The following is a 17137-nucleotide window of genomic DNA, read 5'->3' as shown; positions in this document are numbered from 1 at the left end:
GAGCAGAGACCCTGCAAACAACCCCCAGCTGAGTGTGGGACTGGGGAGGGAGAAAACGGGTGTGGAGGGAGCAGAGGGCAGAGCAGCTCTGGGAAGGTGCTGTCAACACCCTCACAAGGGTCAGGGATGCTCAAGTAATTCCCAGAGACTTGCGAAGAAACAGATTAATAGAAACAAAAAAACCCCCCCAAAGCTGCGAAAAGTCTGACATACAGATATTTATGAAAGAAGAAAGGGGGGGGAGTTGGTGATTCCCTTTGTTCAAAAAGCACAGAGCCTGGCACACTGCTTTTTGCAAGGATCTGTCCTTTCCCAGGCCAGGTTCCCTCACCTTACACCCCCCCTCCACACAGCCATCCAGGAATTCTTCCTGCTGGGAAGGAGTGCTCAGAGTACAAATATAGACACCCACTTTTACTATGCATATTAATAAATATTCTTTATTTAAATTTTGCACATTGCGCTTTAACATATTACATCCAAAACATTTTGCAAATGGATGTCTACTTTGTAAAATCTTATATTCAGCTCCTTGTCATTCTGTACAGAATTATAGGTACAACATTACTTTGCCACTAGTTTGCTTCTTTGTAAGTCTCACAGGAAGAGAAACATTGAATGAAAAGAGATGGCTTAAATTAGAAGAGAGGCTTGCACAGCTACTCAACTAAAGATACAAGCCTGGAGAAAGAACAAAATTAAGGAAATCACCTCCACCAGCCTCCCCCAGAGGAAAAAAAAAAAAAAGAAAAAAAAAAACCAAGAAAAAAAGAATCACATTAATTTAAGATAAAATTTTGCCGTTAAGTCACTAAATTAAGTCTGGAAGGAGAAGGCGCAGTAGTCATCTCGAGTTTCAGTGACAGACAGAGAGGGGACCGGGCTCAGTTGGCTCCAGCTGTTGCCAGCCAGCTGTTGCAGACGGGCCCCTTGTGGTCGTTGAGGCGACAGTACTTGTTGAACTTCTCCTTCAGGTGCTGCCGGTACTGCTCCCGGTTGCTGTAGAAAGACTTGTTGTTTGCCATGAAGGACTGGATCTCGTCCTGGGAGATGAACAGCTCCTCGTCAGAAGTGCACTCGGACTCGTCCTGCGAAGGGGAACAGGGATTTCAGAGCTGCAGCACATCTGGGGGCACACACACAGCCCCAATCCCACGTGGCTCATGCAGCCACCCAACTCACACCCAGGACTCTGCTGCTTCCTGGGGTGAGAGGCAGCCACAAAGTCATGAAATCATTCACATTTCCATTGGAAGAGGATGATTTTCGTTTGAGGGTTTTTGGGGGAAAAGGAGGGGAAAGAAAGAGGAAAAAAAAAAAAAAAAAGGAGGAGGGGGAAGAGGGGAAAAAAAGCAGGGGGAAGAGGAAAAGGGAAGGTAAGAAAGAGGAAAAAGGGAGGGAAGAAAGAGGAAAGGATCTAAATAAGGGGAAGGAGATGGAAAGGAAAGGGAGATAGAAGAAAGCTGTCCAAGGAGCCTGCAGTGGGAAGTAACATTTGAGGCCTGAGGGCAGCAGTAATACCCACTTCATGTTATGGAATAATGCAACCCTTGACAATGAACACTTCTGCCACTGCATTCCAGGGACAACTTCTCCTCCCCTGCAAAGCATTTCAGCCATAAACTTCCCAGAGAACGTGCACCAGGCAAACAAACCAAACACTGGGAGTCCAACAGTTCCTCAGTGGGATCTGAGTTCTAAGCCTCACCCTCCGCCCGAGTCTTAAAGCAGGATGCTACAACCTCCAACTCCAAGGGAGCCATTACTTACAAGGAGTTCCACTAAGCTTTTGGCACCTTTTCCAGTATCAGGAACGAGTGACATTTCTGTAGGTTCTGCAAACTGTGACACGTTTTTCATATGCTCAAACCAAGGCAACTGCTGGCTGCTTTTGTCTGCGCTACAGCAGCTCTCAGCGTGTGTGTCTTTGGTCTTGTCGCGATGGAACTCTGTGTGCGTGAGATTCCCTGAGGTCTCTCTGGTACCTGGATCTGCCAGACAGCTTCCAAGTTTCTGAATCTGAAATGGAAAACAAGCCTGGAATGAACCACCCCGTGGTATTCGATACGGAACATTCAAGTTTCAGGTGGGAGCAGAGGGGAAAAAGGGGAAGAGTTCAAAGGAGAGCAAGGATAGGTATTTTTAAATGTGTGCCTGGGATGGGCAGGGATGTTAATTCACTGACAGTGAGCAAAAGTGCACATGCTTAGGATTATAGTAGAGACTCTTTCCGCCACAACCTACTCCAGGAAGGACCTCAATTCCAAAACTTGGATGGAGAGAGAACAGGAGATCCCTGTTACCGCGTTCTCAGCATTAAGCACAAACGAGACTTAAAATCCTCCTGTAACTACTTTCAAACTTAAGCATTTAGAGAAGCATCTGGCAGAGCCATGGTCCTTACATGGTCATTCTCACACTTCAAAGCTTTGCTTTTCTTTTTCTTCTTTTTGTTTTTGCCTTTTGTGTTGTTCTCTTCCGCGTTAGCCCAGCATTCCACACAGCTGTCCCCATCCTCCTCCTTGTCGTCGCAGCGATGGACACAGGGATCGTCTCCTGTAAAAGGAGATGTTAATTCTAAGCTACTGCAGTTTTGGGGACACTAAAGCATTATTATCTTCTTCCCAAACCTACCATTTTCATCGTGGTTGCAGATGCCTTCGGTGCAGGCCACATCCGACCCCTCCCGAGACCCCGTTTCACTGCCCTCCATGCTCGATGAATAGCCACAGTCACTGCCAGTACAGTGTGGAGATAAACCTGAGGCAAGGCCAAAAATCACTGTCATCCACAGGAACTGCTGCATGTTCTTTAGTTATGCCTCTACAAAAAGGAATTCATAGAATCCCACACTGGTTCAGGTTGGAAGGGACCTTAAAAAATCGTCTCATTCCACCCTCCTGCCGTGGGCAGGGACACCTTCCTCTAGACCAAGGGAACCTCCCACTAGAGCATCTCTCCAAAAACCCAATTGTTTTTAAAAACAGCTGAGCCCTGTTTACCCCTAAAAAGCAAAGTTTTTTCAAAATGAAAAATAATAACAATCAACATACCTTTCTTGATTTTAGGTGAACCTAATAGGGTACCACTACTAGGACAAGTGCAAGAGGTGCTTTCATTAGTAACAATTACTTCTACACAGTTGTTGGCTTCTTCGGTGCTACCACAGGCTTTGCAAGTGCTTTCTGTGAAGCTGGAGTTCTCCTTAAAACACAAACAAAACACACTTGCAGGCACTGAAAGCAGCTTTGCAAAGGACACTCCTTCCACAACAAAAACCAGCTGGCACCGACTGATAACAGCATTGCCTCTAATTCTTCACAAACACAGGACAACTAAACAAATTCCAACCAACTTTCCTACAGTAATCTGACCTACAGTCAACTAAGTTCAGTCAACATATCCTGGATAATAGCTGCACTTAGTCAATTAAAGCTTCCTCCTCTCCAAAAGTTCAATGGGAATTGTCTACAAGTAGCATTTGATTTCCTGTATTAAGTGATCTTGAAGGAGTTATAGTTGAAAAATATTCTGGCATAAGCTAAACCCCAGATTTAGGATTTAAAAAAAGAAACCCCAAGCCCCCAAAAGCTGAGGAGTTCCAGGTAACCACTTTACAAAGACTGTACTGATCTGAAAAAGTTTTAAATTCCACCAGTAACCCAAACTAGTTCCCAAAATACAGTAAAAACCTCTCAAGAATCCCACCATGAACAGAGATCTGATGAATGAAGCACCTGAAAGCCCCGTTTACCTTTGCCTGATTGATTTCCTTCTCTTCTGTTGCCTGCAGAGGAGCAGGGATCTCACACACACACTTATTTTTCCGTCTGTTCTTCCGTTTTTGGCGTTTCTTCTCTTGTTTCAGCTCTCTCACTCTTTCTTCTTCTGAAAATTCTTCACAGAGCTGTTCCAATCGACTAATACCTTGCACTTTTTCCACAGCCATCTGTTTGCAAGAGGTTAGATCTATTTATAGCAGTTATCACAATTCAAGCTTTTACATTTATAAAAAAGGAGGAGGAAAGCAGCCAGTCATGAAGTCCCAGCAACACAACCCTTGACTACAGAAGAAAAATGCCCATCCAGATTTATTCCCTCTGTTCAGACTGCTGAAGATATTTCCATGGAGGAGCTCTGTGTTTCACTTATGGCCCAGATTCACAATTTTCAGTGAAAAGCTGCTGAATTTTATGCATTTTGGGATCTGTTTACGTGGTAGATACTCTGATTATTTAACACAGCAGCACAAAAAAGCCACATCAGAACTACTGGTACAGAATTCCAGGGTAAGCAGTGAAAAATCTACTCATTTCCTAGGCAGTCCAACCTGAAGTGTAGGTGTATCTCAAAATATAGCAAGTATCTAATTAAGTTCCTTAATACTAAATTTAGAACAAATATCATAATGCCACATCTAGGTACAGAGTTAACAGAATATAATTAAACCAGTCAACTATTCTGGATTGATGCTCTTACAGAGATAAAAACAAATTCAGAGGGCTTGGTTTTGTTTTGGGGTTTTTTTTCCCCCAAATCACTCTGGAAATTCCTTTAGCCAAAATGAGCCCACATCATTCCTACCCAGCTTAGAAAAGAGCCCCACATAAGTTCTGTATTTCAAATTCACAGCCATCCTTGCATACCAGTAAAATTCCCTGAATTTTACAATGTCAGTGGATTTTCAGCTCCATACTTTACTAGTTTAAAACCCCACCAAGGCAAAACCTGACACAAATGCTGAAGCATTCCCAGTCCAAGGCAACTTCCATATCATTTTTAGTATTTAAAAAACAAATTACTTGTAAAAAACCTCCAAGAACTAGTTTATGGTTCCACTATGACCGTTCCCAAACTGATTTTCTTCCTCCTTCTCTGATGTTTTAGAAGTTTTGAGAAAGAACAGTCATTATGAAGGGAAGATAAAGGTAACAAAAAAAAATCTGTCATACCAATTATTGATTAATATGAACTACTGGTATATGTTAAAGGAACCACATGGAGTTCTGTCTGAACCTCAAGATGTCACAGAGTGCATTTGGAACACATGGAATGCAGGAGTTAACAATCATGTCTGTAATTCAAAGGCACATCCTCCAGTTTTACTCATAAACCAAATAAAAAGTGCTGCAACCTGACCTACTTTAAACGCCATCACATAGAACACAGAAATAACTGTGAATTAAAAACACAGAAGGCTCAGTGTACTACAACATGCAGCTTGAAAGTAAAAGCAAGGCTCAATCTTTTCCATTCCAGCAGATTTCACATGAGAACACAGCTGTGCTGTGCAGGGATGTCACACAACTCGACGAGGGAGTCACTGCAACACCCTTGAAGCCTAACATGGGGAGAAAGCAGAAAAAAAGGACTGCAGTGAAAATGGAGCTCGATAAGTCAGATAAAACTCGATTTACCTCGAAGCTCTTGCGCAGAGCATCGACCCCCAGGTAGAAGAGCATCTGCCACGTCTGCTCCTCAGCCCGCAGCTTCTGCCAGATCCGGTGCAGCCTCTCGTAGAGGTGGATGCCCAGGCAGGTCAGCACCTCCTCCTGGGCGATGTCTATTGTCTTGGCGTGCCTCTCCCTGCGCCTGCACGGGAGTGGAACCAAAGCACAGCCTTGTTAAAGCAGCTGGAAGCCAACCCAGGGATCAGAGCAGTGGCTGCTGTGTGGGTTTGGGTGCAGCTGCAGGTTCTGTTGGCACGAGCAGCCTCTGGCCCTGGCTCTGCTGTGCCACATGCGGATGCAAAATAGAAAGGACCAGGTCAAAGCCACCACTGAGCTCCTGACGGGCTCACTGTGCTGGTGAACAGCTCTGTGCCTTCCCACCTCGGACTTCAGGAGTCACCCCATCAGTCCCTGGCCTTACCAGGAGAGAGCAGCAGTTTTAATGCCAGTTTTAATTTGTCATTCTTTTGTTTCCTAAAATTTGCATTGAGTTTGCAGCAAATATTTCACCATCAGTTAACTGAAGTTGGATAAACACACAAAGAAGTTTTATATGTTACTTACCGTACAAAGCAAAAACATTTCAGTATTAATCTGTTCATTGTCAATCCATTATCTCTCAATCTGTTCAATCTATCATCTACTGAGGGAAAATCACTATAAAAGGATTGACCCTCTTAATTAAACAGTTGTGACTGAGCTTTAAAGGTATTGGGGTTGGAACTAGCAAGGTCTCTTTTAAGGATCTTTTACGTCCCTTCCAACCCAAACCATTCTATGATACTGAGCTCAGAACTGTACTTTTCACTGGGAGATTTTAAGATGCTAAAACAGGTTCAGAAAGCACCATAATACAAAAATGGCAGCAAAAGTAACCTGAACTCTTGGCATTTGGCAGAACTGTCAACCAAGGTTGTCTTTCTATTTCGCATATTTGAACACCCCAATGGACAAGCAGTGAACAATGAACCAGGAGACACTGGGCAATTCCTTTCTTTAAATGCACTTTGAAAGTCAAAAAGCACAGATGAAACCTCAGCTACTTCGAAGAGCCACCTCCAGAGTCTCCCAACATTCACAGTCACGGGTTCATCGCGCAGCGAGGAGGCACAAAAAACCACTTTGGCAAAAGACATTGAAGGATAAAATAAAGAAGCAAAGCGCTAGATAGCCCACTCTAGCCAATTACATACTCATACCCTCCTGCGAACTCGGGCTCAGCCCTCCCCAGGAGGTGGGCGATGAAGTCGGTCTCGCAGCACACGTGGATGTGGCGCTCGTGGGGGCAGCAGCGCAGCCCCTCGTACAGGGCAGCACAGTAACCCTTCTCCTTGCTGCAGTCCAGCTCCCCGATCAGGATGTTGTAGGCACGCAGCACCTTGTTCTTGCAGTCAGTGCAGAACCTGGGGGAAGCACAGCACAGCTGAGCTCCTGTCCCAGCGGGGACCCGACCGACCGGCTGACCCCGCTCCAACGGGGGCACGGGAGCTTTGTGTCACTTCAAATGGGAAAATAACAAGATTTTGGTTGTAACTGCAGTTAGAAGTTCCTCCAGAGGGGCAGAGGAGGGGCAGGCACTGAGTTCTGCTCTGGGGGGACCAGGGACAGGACATGAGGGAATGGCTGGAGCTGTGTCAGGGCAGGGTCAGGTTGGATCTCAGGGAAAGGTTCTTCCCCCAGAGGCTGGTTGGGCACTGCCCAGGCTCCCCAGGGCAGTGGGCACAGCCCCAAGGCTGCCAGAGCTCCAGGAGGGTTTGGATGATCCTCTGGGGCACAGGGGGTGACCCTTGGGGATGGGCCTGTGCAGGGCTGAGGGTTGGACTGGATGATCCTGGTGGGTCCCCCCAGCTCAGCACATTCTGGGATTCTGTAATAAATTGCCTGTATGAATTATCCCTCCTACCGTATATAAAAGTCTGGGTATCAAAGCTTTCATGCTCCAAAGCAAAAGGTAAGCTAATTGTCAATATGAAGAAGTTCCTACATGGATATGGATATGCAATTCCACCTTCATTCAAAGATCTAACAGTGAACAAGCTGAATCCTTAGTACAAGTCAGGACAAAATGCCTCTCAAGGAACACACTCCAAGTTATCTTACAGCAATTATTTAAAGTGTACTCAAGTGATAAGAAATAAGTTTCCTCTGTTGCCCCTGCTGTACAAGAGCAGTATTTGTTTCCACTACAAACACCTTTAAGCATATTTTGAATTATTAGATTACTGTGCTGATAGCCAAACAAGGTTTATTTATAACACCACACATTCATTTTAAACACGTGACAGCTCATGTGTGAGAAGAGCACAGTTATTAAGGTCTGTTATAATTAAAATGCAACCAAATTAAGCTCATTCTATCTTATAAGCGGAGTAACCTTCAAGAAGCTACAAAACCTCTTGCTGCTTTACTCTAAAAATGCAAGTCAGACAAGCTGCTCACATTTCAGCTTGAAGAACTGGCTCTCCATGCCAGCCCTGGATGGTGTTTTTCCCTTTCCTAGTGTGTCCAGCTTGACAACACCAAGTCAAACACACTTTGCTGTGTGACAGAACTACGGTACCTGCCTAGTTTCGGTGGTGAAAGCAAAGAAAACAGCAATATTATTGCAGGTTAGCAGCAGGAACGCTGCCAAAGCCCTGTTTAATGTCACAGGAGATTAAAGTTATTTTGTTTCCAAAGTGTTATTTCCACAGCACCGCCACCCCCACACCCATCTGTGCCCCCACAGTTCATATCAGAACCTTGAGATTGCTGGAAACGAAAACTTTTTAATCAGCACAGCAGCTACTGCACACATGCAACTATAATTTAGTGGCTTATTTCTGCCCTGCAAGAGAGACTTAACAGCACCAGCACTGCAAGTCATAAACAACTGGTTTAGAACAGTGATTTACAGGCAACACCAAGCCTAAAATCTGCTGCTGAACGGGCACATACTCCCTGAAAGCCTAAGAGCATAATCCTAGAGTGGGCTACTTGTGAAAGAGTGAATGAATATACACAGTTTTAACACACTAAATTGTAAATTAATCCTAACCAAAATAATGAAGACAAGCAGCTATGACTTCACCTGAGGTCTCCACATTTCCACCACCATAACCTGGAGCAACAGGTAAAACACAAAAGAACATTTCACCATCTTTGTCTCATCCACTGCCCCAGTGCAACCTGCAGGGTCCCCTGTCACCACCAAGCTGAGATCTTCAGTTTTAAAAGGCTGGCATAAGAATCCTCCACGCATTTAAACACTGTGTGAACACACTTATCACATACTTATAGCATTTTTTTAAACTGCAGATGTCTTGCTGAAAAGGAACCCTCTGTTCCTTTCACATACCTGTGTTTTCGTAGGTAGGTTTCTAATGTTTCTAGAAGACAACTAGAGTCGATTAAAACTACTTCATCCCTGCATTCCTGGGACATGAGCTCCCACACATCCATCCAACAGCCCCTGCAAAACAATCAGAGGAGACAAAAGGCTGCACATTATCCTGGGGGGGGTTAGGAAAGAAGCAAAGCAAAGCCTCTTTGGTTTACCTGACTGCTCCCTGGGAAGGTCCATAGCAGAAAATGATGCTACACTTGCTCTCTTTCCTCCTCCTCCTGTCTTCTCTACTTTTAACTGCTTTTAATTTCTTTGTACTGAGTCTGTTACTGCTCCCTTCACTGTCACATAGTATTACCAAACATTTTTCAGACCTATAACATATATATATTATGAACTAGTTATTTTTCCTAAGCAAATCCTATGAAAATGCTGCTGTGTTCCTTAATTTACTTTGAATTCTCTACAGGTTAAGCCTTAACTTCTAAGAAAGTCTGGGTCAGACATGAGATGCAAAATTTTGCTGTCCATGTTTATAATCCAGACTCATCACGACTTTTTAAAGTTACAGTTGAAAACCAGCAGTAATGTTTCAAAATATTACTTTAAGCATACATAAGTTTTAAGATTAAATTTCATAAGATAATTCACTGAAATAATAAAAGAAAAAAGCAAAAGAAAAAAAACCAAATTCCACACGTCTACGATCATTAAAAAAACCATAAAACACCCTATATTAAATTTCACTAATTTGCCAGAAAAATACCAAAATAACTTAACAAAGTTATTGGATAAGCTAAAAGCACATTATAGAGCAAAGAACAAACTTTAAATCCCATGTTATGTTTACTCACAGGCTTGTCTACACTCGACACTTCATCACTTCTGTGTGAGCTCATGGATGGACACAACACAGCAGGAAAATGGGAGGAAGCACCTCTATTTCCTCACTGGAGTACTTGTATATGCTGTGATCTCGTTTACCAGAGCACAGGGCCTGCATTTCTGAGGGTTTAAAATGCTCCTGAGCCCCAAATGGCACCGAGCAGCCACGACCCAGGGACACTGGAACTGAGCACGTCAAGCAACCCTCGAGTGGAATTAGCTGGTTACATAACCCCTCTAATTAAACACACAATTACAACTCAAAGCCCTTTTTGTGTGTGTGAAATGCCCAACAGATGCGACTCATCTGAAAGAGCTTCCTGCACAGAAGTGGAGCAGTAGCTCTACGTTGATAAATAAGGTTTGTTCCGTGAGACAATTCCCTTGGATGCCTCCACGGCTCTGCTGCAGCGGGTTTGTGCCACTTGCAGGAAGATTTGTTTGGAGAAATATCAGTGCTGATACACCCTGGGCACTTCTGCCCAGCACAAAGGGGTTTGACTGAGCAAGGGAGTGCAAGTCATGTTTCTTTAGCAAACCACCCTGATGGCCCACGAGCCACGTTACCTGAGAAAGCTCAAAGTTTTCCTTGCACTATAATAAAATACTGCTCTTCCACATATTCCCTATTAATCTGCATCCAAAACACTAAGGGGATTTATTCCAGTATGAATTGAGGAAATAAAGGCAGAGCTCTCCTCTCTATTCATTCAGTTGGAGAACTGTTCTGCTGTGCCCAAAATACCAACTGTGGGTTCCACGGCGTGTGTTCTCACACAGAAAAGATTAAACTTATTAAAGATAAGGAAAAAAAAACCAAAACCCACTCTCATAATGCTATGAATTTGCTTTATTAAAAAAAAAAAATATATACCCCTATACCTTCATGATCCTGTGTAACTTAAGCTTTAAACTAATTATATGAAAGGCCTGTAAACCAAAATATAATAGGAGATAATTATTAGTTACCACTGTGCTGAGGGAGCACAAGCAAAAATCCAGTGTCAAATTCCACATCCCTGGTATCCCAGGGGATTTAACTGAACCCAAAGAGACTCAAATCTGCATAGAAAAACACATGTCCTGTAACTGGAAACCAACTTTCACAGGTTGTACACTCAACCAGGAGCAGAACACAACTGACTAAAAAAGGTCCAGACACTCCAGCCAAGGACAAGAGCCCAATTTATTGGTCATCATGTTATTAAAAAAAAAAACAACAAACAACAAAAAAACCCAAACCAAACAAAAAAACACCACTTCCAAAATCCACAACAGATTTACAGGGAGTGTTTTTCTGGTAAACCAGTTGGCATATATACATATTTTTCAGTGGTGTATTCAAAACATGCTGTCACATTTTGAGAAAACACATTTTATTGAGTCCCAGTTTTAACCCTGCACCCGACCACAATAAAGCCCTTGATTAACAGTTGTGCAAGGCATTTTTAATAATCCCAAGCAAAATGATGTATATTTGGTTAGCATGTACTCTTTCACCTCCATGTGAGAAAATCTGCTGATCAATCCTTTTGGTCTAGAGCATAAAAACCAGTTTGTCTTTCCATCACAGTGCAGAAGCCACCCGTGCCCTGAGCATACCCAAAACTCCTGGTGCTTCTCTTCCTCTCCCCCATTTGGGTCTGCTATAATCCAGCTAACTCTGGCAAACAGATCATCATGTAAGAACTGATCTCAATGCTTAAAAATAAATTATCATCAATACCTTGGTTCCTTAAAATATTTGAGATTGAATGAGAACTCACCCCAAAGGTTTTGGTTTGTGTGTGTCCAGGGAGTGTAGCTGACATCTCTTGTTCTTCTTACTTTTGGGAATTGCATCAATCATGTCATTCAGTTTGGACCTATGGAAAAAGAAATGTAACCAGCTTAGGATTCTGGGAAGCACTTGTTCTTACACTACCTTGCTCTCCAGATCTCCATCTCCTCAGCTCTGCACTAACCTCTCCTACTTTTCCTGCTCACTGGAGCAAGAAGAAGGAGCTGAAGCCAACTGGAAGGCCAAGGCACAGCGTGTTGAGCACTCACTGTTTGCTCTGCTGACAGCTGAGAAACTAATGGCACTGGGGCTATTTATTGTGCTCACCAAACCCAGAAGGTTTCACTTTCTCAGGGTTACCTTCCTACCCAAGAACAGAAAGTTTTGGTGGGCAGGTATTAATTAATTTGTTTTCTTTTATTTTTTCCATGCCAAGTAGCGAGGCAAACAATCATTCTTCTTCCAGACACCATGAAAACCCCACAGTGTCTGTGTCAGATTAATGGCTGAATATATTTATATTTATAGATGCCAATATTTAAATACTGGTATCTTTTAACTGCCATCATGGCATTGCAACTGGTGATACGAAAGATTAAGTTTTGGGTTTGCTTTTTTCCCAGTTTAGGCAATAACCAGTTTAACGTGGATATAAAAGACAAGGAGGTTTTTAAGACAAGACTGGATGTGGCACTTAGTGCCATGGTCTAGCAACCACAGCAGTAGTGGATCAAGAGTTGGACTTGATGATCTCAGAGGTCCCTTCTAACCCAGCTGATTCTATGACAAGGATGTACTCTAAGATGCAACATGTGACAATTTAGTGTCCCCAGGAAGGCAGCACAGACAAATGCACAGCCAGCAGCCTTCCTCTCCCCCGGGCAGGAACGCCCTGGGCAGTCCCAAGACACTCACCCATGCACATAGAAGAGTGTATAAAGCTTCTTTGCATCAGTCATACAGCTGCGAGTCACGGAGAGAACCCCCTTTGGCCCCACTGTGAGGGGCTCCAGCGCTGGATTCCCAGATTCCACGAGCTGGGAGAAGAGCCTTTCCACGCTGCGCCGACAGCCCACGCACGGCACCAGCTGGGAAAGGGCGCTCAGGACCTCCCGCGACGTCACCATCATGGCAATGTTCAGGTCCTGCTGCTTCAGCATGCTGTGTCTCTGCAACACAGCCACACGGGCCAGCATTAAAAAAAAAAAAAACAAACAGGCACAGAATATTTTCCTCCTCTTGTTTCCTCCTCCTCCTCCTCCCGCTCCGACCAGCCAGTGCTGCTGCGGGATAAACGTCGCGTCTCCCCGCTCCCATCGCGAAACCCTCTCTCTCCACCTCAGCACAGATGTTTTAGGAAAGGGTTTCACGAGTTTTCATCTTCTACTCTCACGCTCATCTTTGGCACATAGAAAGGAAATTCATGGATTCGCTGGCATTTATGGAAGTCTCATTTACAACTTGTTCTGCTCAGACCAAGACAATTTAACAATATTTTTCCTGGAAGACTAAATGCCAGCTCCCATTCCAATTCTAACAGCTGAAACCAAAGAAAGCACACATTACTGCTCAGGGTGAAACATTCTACTTCAGTACTGAACACTCCACGTGTGCTATTCATAGAACATTAAAGACAACACCTTCTAATATTGCTGACATCGATAAACAATTGTAGATGTGTCTCCTGGTCCCCCTGTCAAACACATCCAGGCACACATAAAAAAGCACATACCCTTCCAGTCCTTCTCACTGCTGTTCCATCAACACTGAACTGCCACTAGCACAGCTCTGCAGAAGAGAGAGTCCCTTCCTCACACACCAACACACACATTTACACCTGGGCTGTCAGCACCACTGGCACTTCCCAACATCATCTGTCAGAGCAGAATCCTGTCAGTGTATTTATTGACTGAGGGTCACTTTGCCCTGGCTGCACAAAGCACAGTTGGATCTGCACAGGGAACGTTCTGCCACAATAATATTTTCTGTATTATTGTCACATCACACCACTCAAAACACTCCCAGTGCAGAAATGCCTTGTCACAACTTCTGGGGAAAGAAAGAAAAGGCCCCACAACATGAGAGAACTCATCAAACCCATGGAACATGTCAATACATCAGCTGAAAAGAGAAAATATTTTCAGCTCCTTTTATGTAACACATTATGAAAATAGAGCTATCACCAGGTAACATTTAAGGTTTGTGCTCCTGGAGGCAGGCCCATCAAATCATCTGACAAGCAATATCACTGTGCAATAATCCTCTTTCCTGTAATTAATGGCACCAGTCACAGCAAAGCAGGAGTGAGCTATTTTCACAACACAGCTCTGTCTGACATGCAGCACATGCTGGCAAACCACGAGAGAGGACGTGCAACTGCAGAGCAGCAACGGGGCTGCTCCTCTGGACACCAAGGGCACAGTCCTGCAGCTGCTACAGGTGTTCCAGGGCTGTACTTTTATTTCTATTATTAAAGCTCCAGGGGTACCACAAAACCATCTCTCACTACTCAACTACATATAAAGTATAAACTGGCACGTGAATTCTACCCTGGCACGGCACCAATCACAGGAACTCAACCTTAAGCAATGCCCACTTCCACTTGAAAAAGCAGTTCAAAACCAGTTAGGAAAATAAGAATCAAAATGTATTTAGAAAGTGTAGTTTCCATGGTAAGTTTTCAGTCCTCCTGAAAGGACAACCTGTAATAAATGCTGTGAAATCCAGGGAACAAAAGAACCCAGTGCACTTTGGGTTCCACCACGGGATTGCTCACGGGTGCTGACGTGTCTTAAGTCACTCCAGGAGTCACAACCTCCTGAGAAGCAAAAGCACAAACCCAAGGAAAGTAAAAATACCTCTTCTTAAAAAAACATACATTCAGGAGCATGTATTTACCTGAATGAACTGTTTTAATTGTGCACTGTTATTCTGGTGTCCATCGAGGTTCAGCACATTATCAGGAAATTCCATCACCATCTGTAAAAAGAGAGGAAAAAAAGTTCAAAAAGAGCTTTCAGAAAAAAAAAAAGCCAAACACAGAACATTAGTTGTTTTACTTTCTTGGGAGAAATAAGACAAAAATGATGTTAAATGCTCACACTTTTCACATGATTATTGGAGCTTGGGAAAGGATAAAAGTAACTGTTTAAGATAGTAAATGTCCCAGCAAAGTAATAAATATTTCATTAATACAATGTTCTAGAGGTAGTTTATAAATGGCAACTCTTAAATAGCTGTCAGAGGGAAAGCAAAAGTTGCTAAATGGACCATCAGAATTTATATTATTATCTACATGGCTTGAGACCCTGTTTCAGTTTTTAAAAATAACATACTCCAACACACTGAGATCCAAATGCATCCAACAGCCAAAGTGAATTTATAAAGCTATGAAGAAACAGCCACAATAATTTAATGACAGAGTCGACTCCTCCAAAGGCTAATTTAAAACCATATTAACCCAACAAGGTACTCCAAGGCATAGTTTGTTTTGTGTGATTGCAGCTGCAACTCTCAAGAGGCTCAGAGTAAAATGTTAAGCCTACAGAACAATGTGATTACTTGCAAGTAATTAATAATATTTCTTATCAAATTACTGAGAAACAAAGAGGGCACTTTCCTGGAGAGGGGCAGAAATCAGTAAAATAATTTTCAGGTGAAAATCCAACTGTGCAAGTGTGGAGTAAAATGAAAGCAACTAGAAAAACATGTAAAGCCTGGCTTAGGTATGTTCTTGTCCAAGCTGAGAAACAGAGAATTTGTCAATATGAACAATGAAAGTTCCCTTTAAAATCCCAGAGACAAAAGACAACTTGGGTGAATAACTAATACTGACCAACAGCAACCCAAATTGCCTGATTCACCCCTTTTGCTCCCTCCACCTTCCCTCAGCTGCCCAGTTAAGGCAGAAGTCCCTGCTGGCTGCCTAAGTGCCACCCCTACCTCCAGAGAACTCACACACTCACACTCTCACAGGCCCTCAGCTCTGCTCCAAAATAAACTCCGATTCTCTGGGGGCAGAAAGCGAGGCAGGATTTTGATCTCCCCTGTGCCAGAATCTGAGCATCAGCACAGCTGCCTTATCTTCGTGCAGGGCAGGCAGTGCCAACTCCAACCCCTCATGCATTTCCCTTCCAGCCTCCCTTGCCCCTGATCCATCCACACGAAGCAGCAGCACCAGTTTCTGCTGCAGAATTACAGGTTTCCTACCCTGTTAATTTGGTGTTTCTGTGGGGCATGAGCTACAAGCAAAAGTAAAAGCTCTATCTGCTAATAACAGAGAGGCAAGAGATAAATCTGCCTATTTTCCCCCCCTCACCTTCATCTCCCACTATCAGACAACACCCTCAGGTATTTTGTACAACAGAGCGAAAGAATCAAAGGCTAAATTAATTCATGTGTCTGCTGAGATTTTATTAAGTGGTTAAACATCAACCACCATCACACCCTGAACTGGAAGGAAAAAAAAAATCCCATAATACCACATCAAATGGAATGCCTCCTAGAAATCATAAAAGCTGCTTAAGAAATGAAAAGGGTTCAATATTCAAACCTCCTTTCATTTCTAGCTGAGCCAGAAGGAGCTGAGCAGTGTGGTGGTGGTGAACAACCCATTGAGTATCTCACTGCACCTCAACTGCTTGCTGTGCTACTACAAAGCTTAAGAGCACTCTGGCCATTCACTCCTAATTTACAACCACTGATTCTAGATTTAAAGCTAAGATTAAGTCTTCCAGCTGACTAACATACAGGTTAGTCCCTCTACTTGTAACATTTGTTATTTAAATGAAGTCAACAGAAGCCAGTTACTACCAATAACCACTATTTTTCTACAGATAGTGCTGCAGGTGCAAAATTCTGTTTCAAAGACAGCTCCATGCCTAGTTCTCATTAAGGATTTTAAAAATAAATTATAGATGGCAGACAAGGAAGCTGAGAGTTCATTCACTTGCTTCTGCAGATTTATTTAACAAAAGCCTTCAGAAACCACCTAGAAACCCAAGCACTTTGTAACAATAATAATGGGGGGAAAAAAATGGACCCGAGATAAGATTTCTTCATGGTAAGGATGACTTGCACTTGCATAAATGCCTCTCCTCCAGGTGGATACAAAACTGATTTACAGCTGGAGGAGCCTTTCAATCACAAGGACAGTGTAAAAAGCAGCAGGACAGTAACAACACAGTGCAATTACACAGAGTTTGGGCCTGGCGTTAAAATTCCAGGACCAAACCACAAATGGAATTTTAGGCCTGCTGAAGACATCTGTCTGTGCCTGGTACAGCTGAATTTTCTCTCTTTCTCAACCTCTTACACACCACAAAGGTAACAACAGCATGGCAAGTCTACGTGACACAAGCTAATGGGTAATTTTTACTAGGGAGTCCAAGGAAAATAAAATAAAAGAGAGAGAAATCCAAGAGCTTATAACTCCATGGGGAATGGATGGGCAAAATAACTTTGGGTGACTCAGACACCCAAAACCACAAATTTATACTACTCCTGCACAGTGTTGGGTTTTCCAGGTCACAAATCCCTTTAGGACAGATAGATACTGTTCTGGACAACTGTGGGGGAAACTTTGCCTCATGTATAAGCACAGTTGACAGAGATGACATAAACAGTGATGATGTTTGGTAAATTAATAATATGCCACCATTCAAATTATCAAAACTAAAATACAGCAAAGGTCCTTTC

At 43.3% G+C, this 17137-nt stretch overlaps 1 protein-coding gene across 4 annotated transcripts; it reads right to left on the bottom strand.

Moving 5' to 3' along the window:
• Positions 1-412: 412 nt before the first annotated feature.
• Positions 413-14460, bottom strand: GGNBP2 (gametogenetin binding protein 2). 4 transcript variants are annotated; one of them, XM_027660300.1, is made up of 13 exons: positions 14339-14460; positions 12356-12609; positions 11427-11525; positions 8988-9149; positions 8788-8901; positions 6644-6853; positions 5418-5592; positions 3755-3949; positions 3054-3204; positions 2635-2760; positions 2405-2556; positions 1771-2019; positions 413-1088 (listed from the first exon to the last, which is right to left on the bottom strand). In XM_027660300.1, the coding sequence occupies exons 1-13, from the start codon at positions 14417-14419 to the stop codon at positions 885-887; spliced, it is 2172 nt and encodes a 723-aa protein (XP_027516101.1). In that variant the 5' UTR covers positions 14420-14460; the 3' UTR covers positions 413-884. The 4 variants fall into 4 exon arrangements, with proteins under 4 accessions (XP_027516101.1, XP_027516102.1, XP_027516103.1 ...); XM_027660301.1 differs by having other exon boundaries at positions 6650-6853; XM_027660302.1 differs by lacking the exon at positions 8988-9149.
• Between the last annotated feature and the right edge of the window lie 2677 nt (positions 14461-17137).

This window comes from Corapipo altera, unplaced genomic scaffold, assembly GCF_003945725.1.
Source record: "Corapipo altera isolate COAL_440 unplaced genomic scaffold, ASM394572v1 271, whole genome shotgun sequence".
NCBI lineage: Eukaryota > Metazoa > Chordata > Aves > Passeriformes > Pipridae > Corapipo > Corapipo altera.
Note: the sequence above shows the minus strand (reverse complement) of the source record. Positions and strands in the feature narration are given on the sequence as shown.

Excerpts from the sequence above, each read along its gene's own strand:
- GGNBP2 (XM_027660300.1), bottom strand. The coding sequence starts at position 14,419 with ATGGTGATGGAATTTCCTGATAATGTGCTGAACCTCGATGGACACCAG. Across the intron at positions 9,150-11,426 it reads CACAAACCAAAACCTTTGGG|GTCTGAAAAATGTTTGGTAA; the intron begins GTGAGTTCTCAT and ends TATATGTTATAG. Across the intron at positions 2,761-3,053 it reads TTCACCTAAAATCAAGAAAG|GTTTATCTCCACACTGTACT; the intron begins GTATGTTGATTG and ends GCCTTGCCTCAG.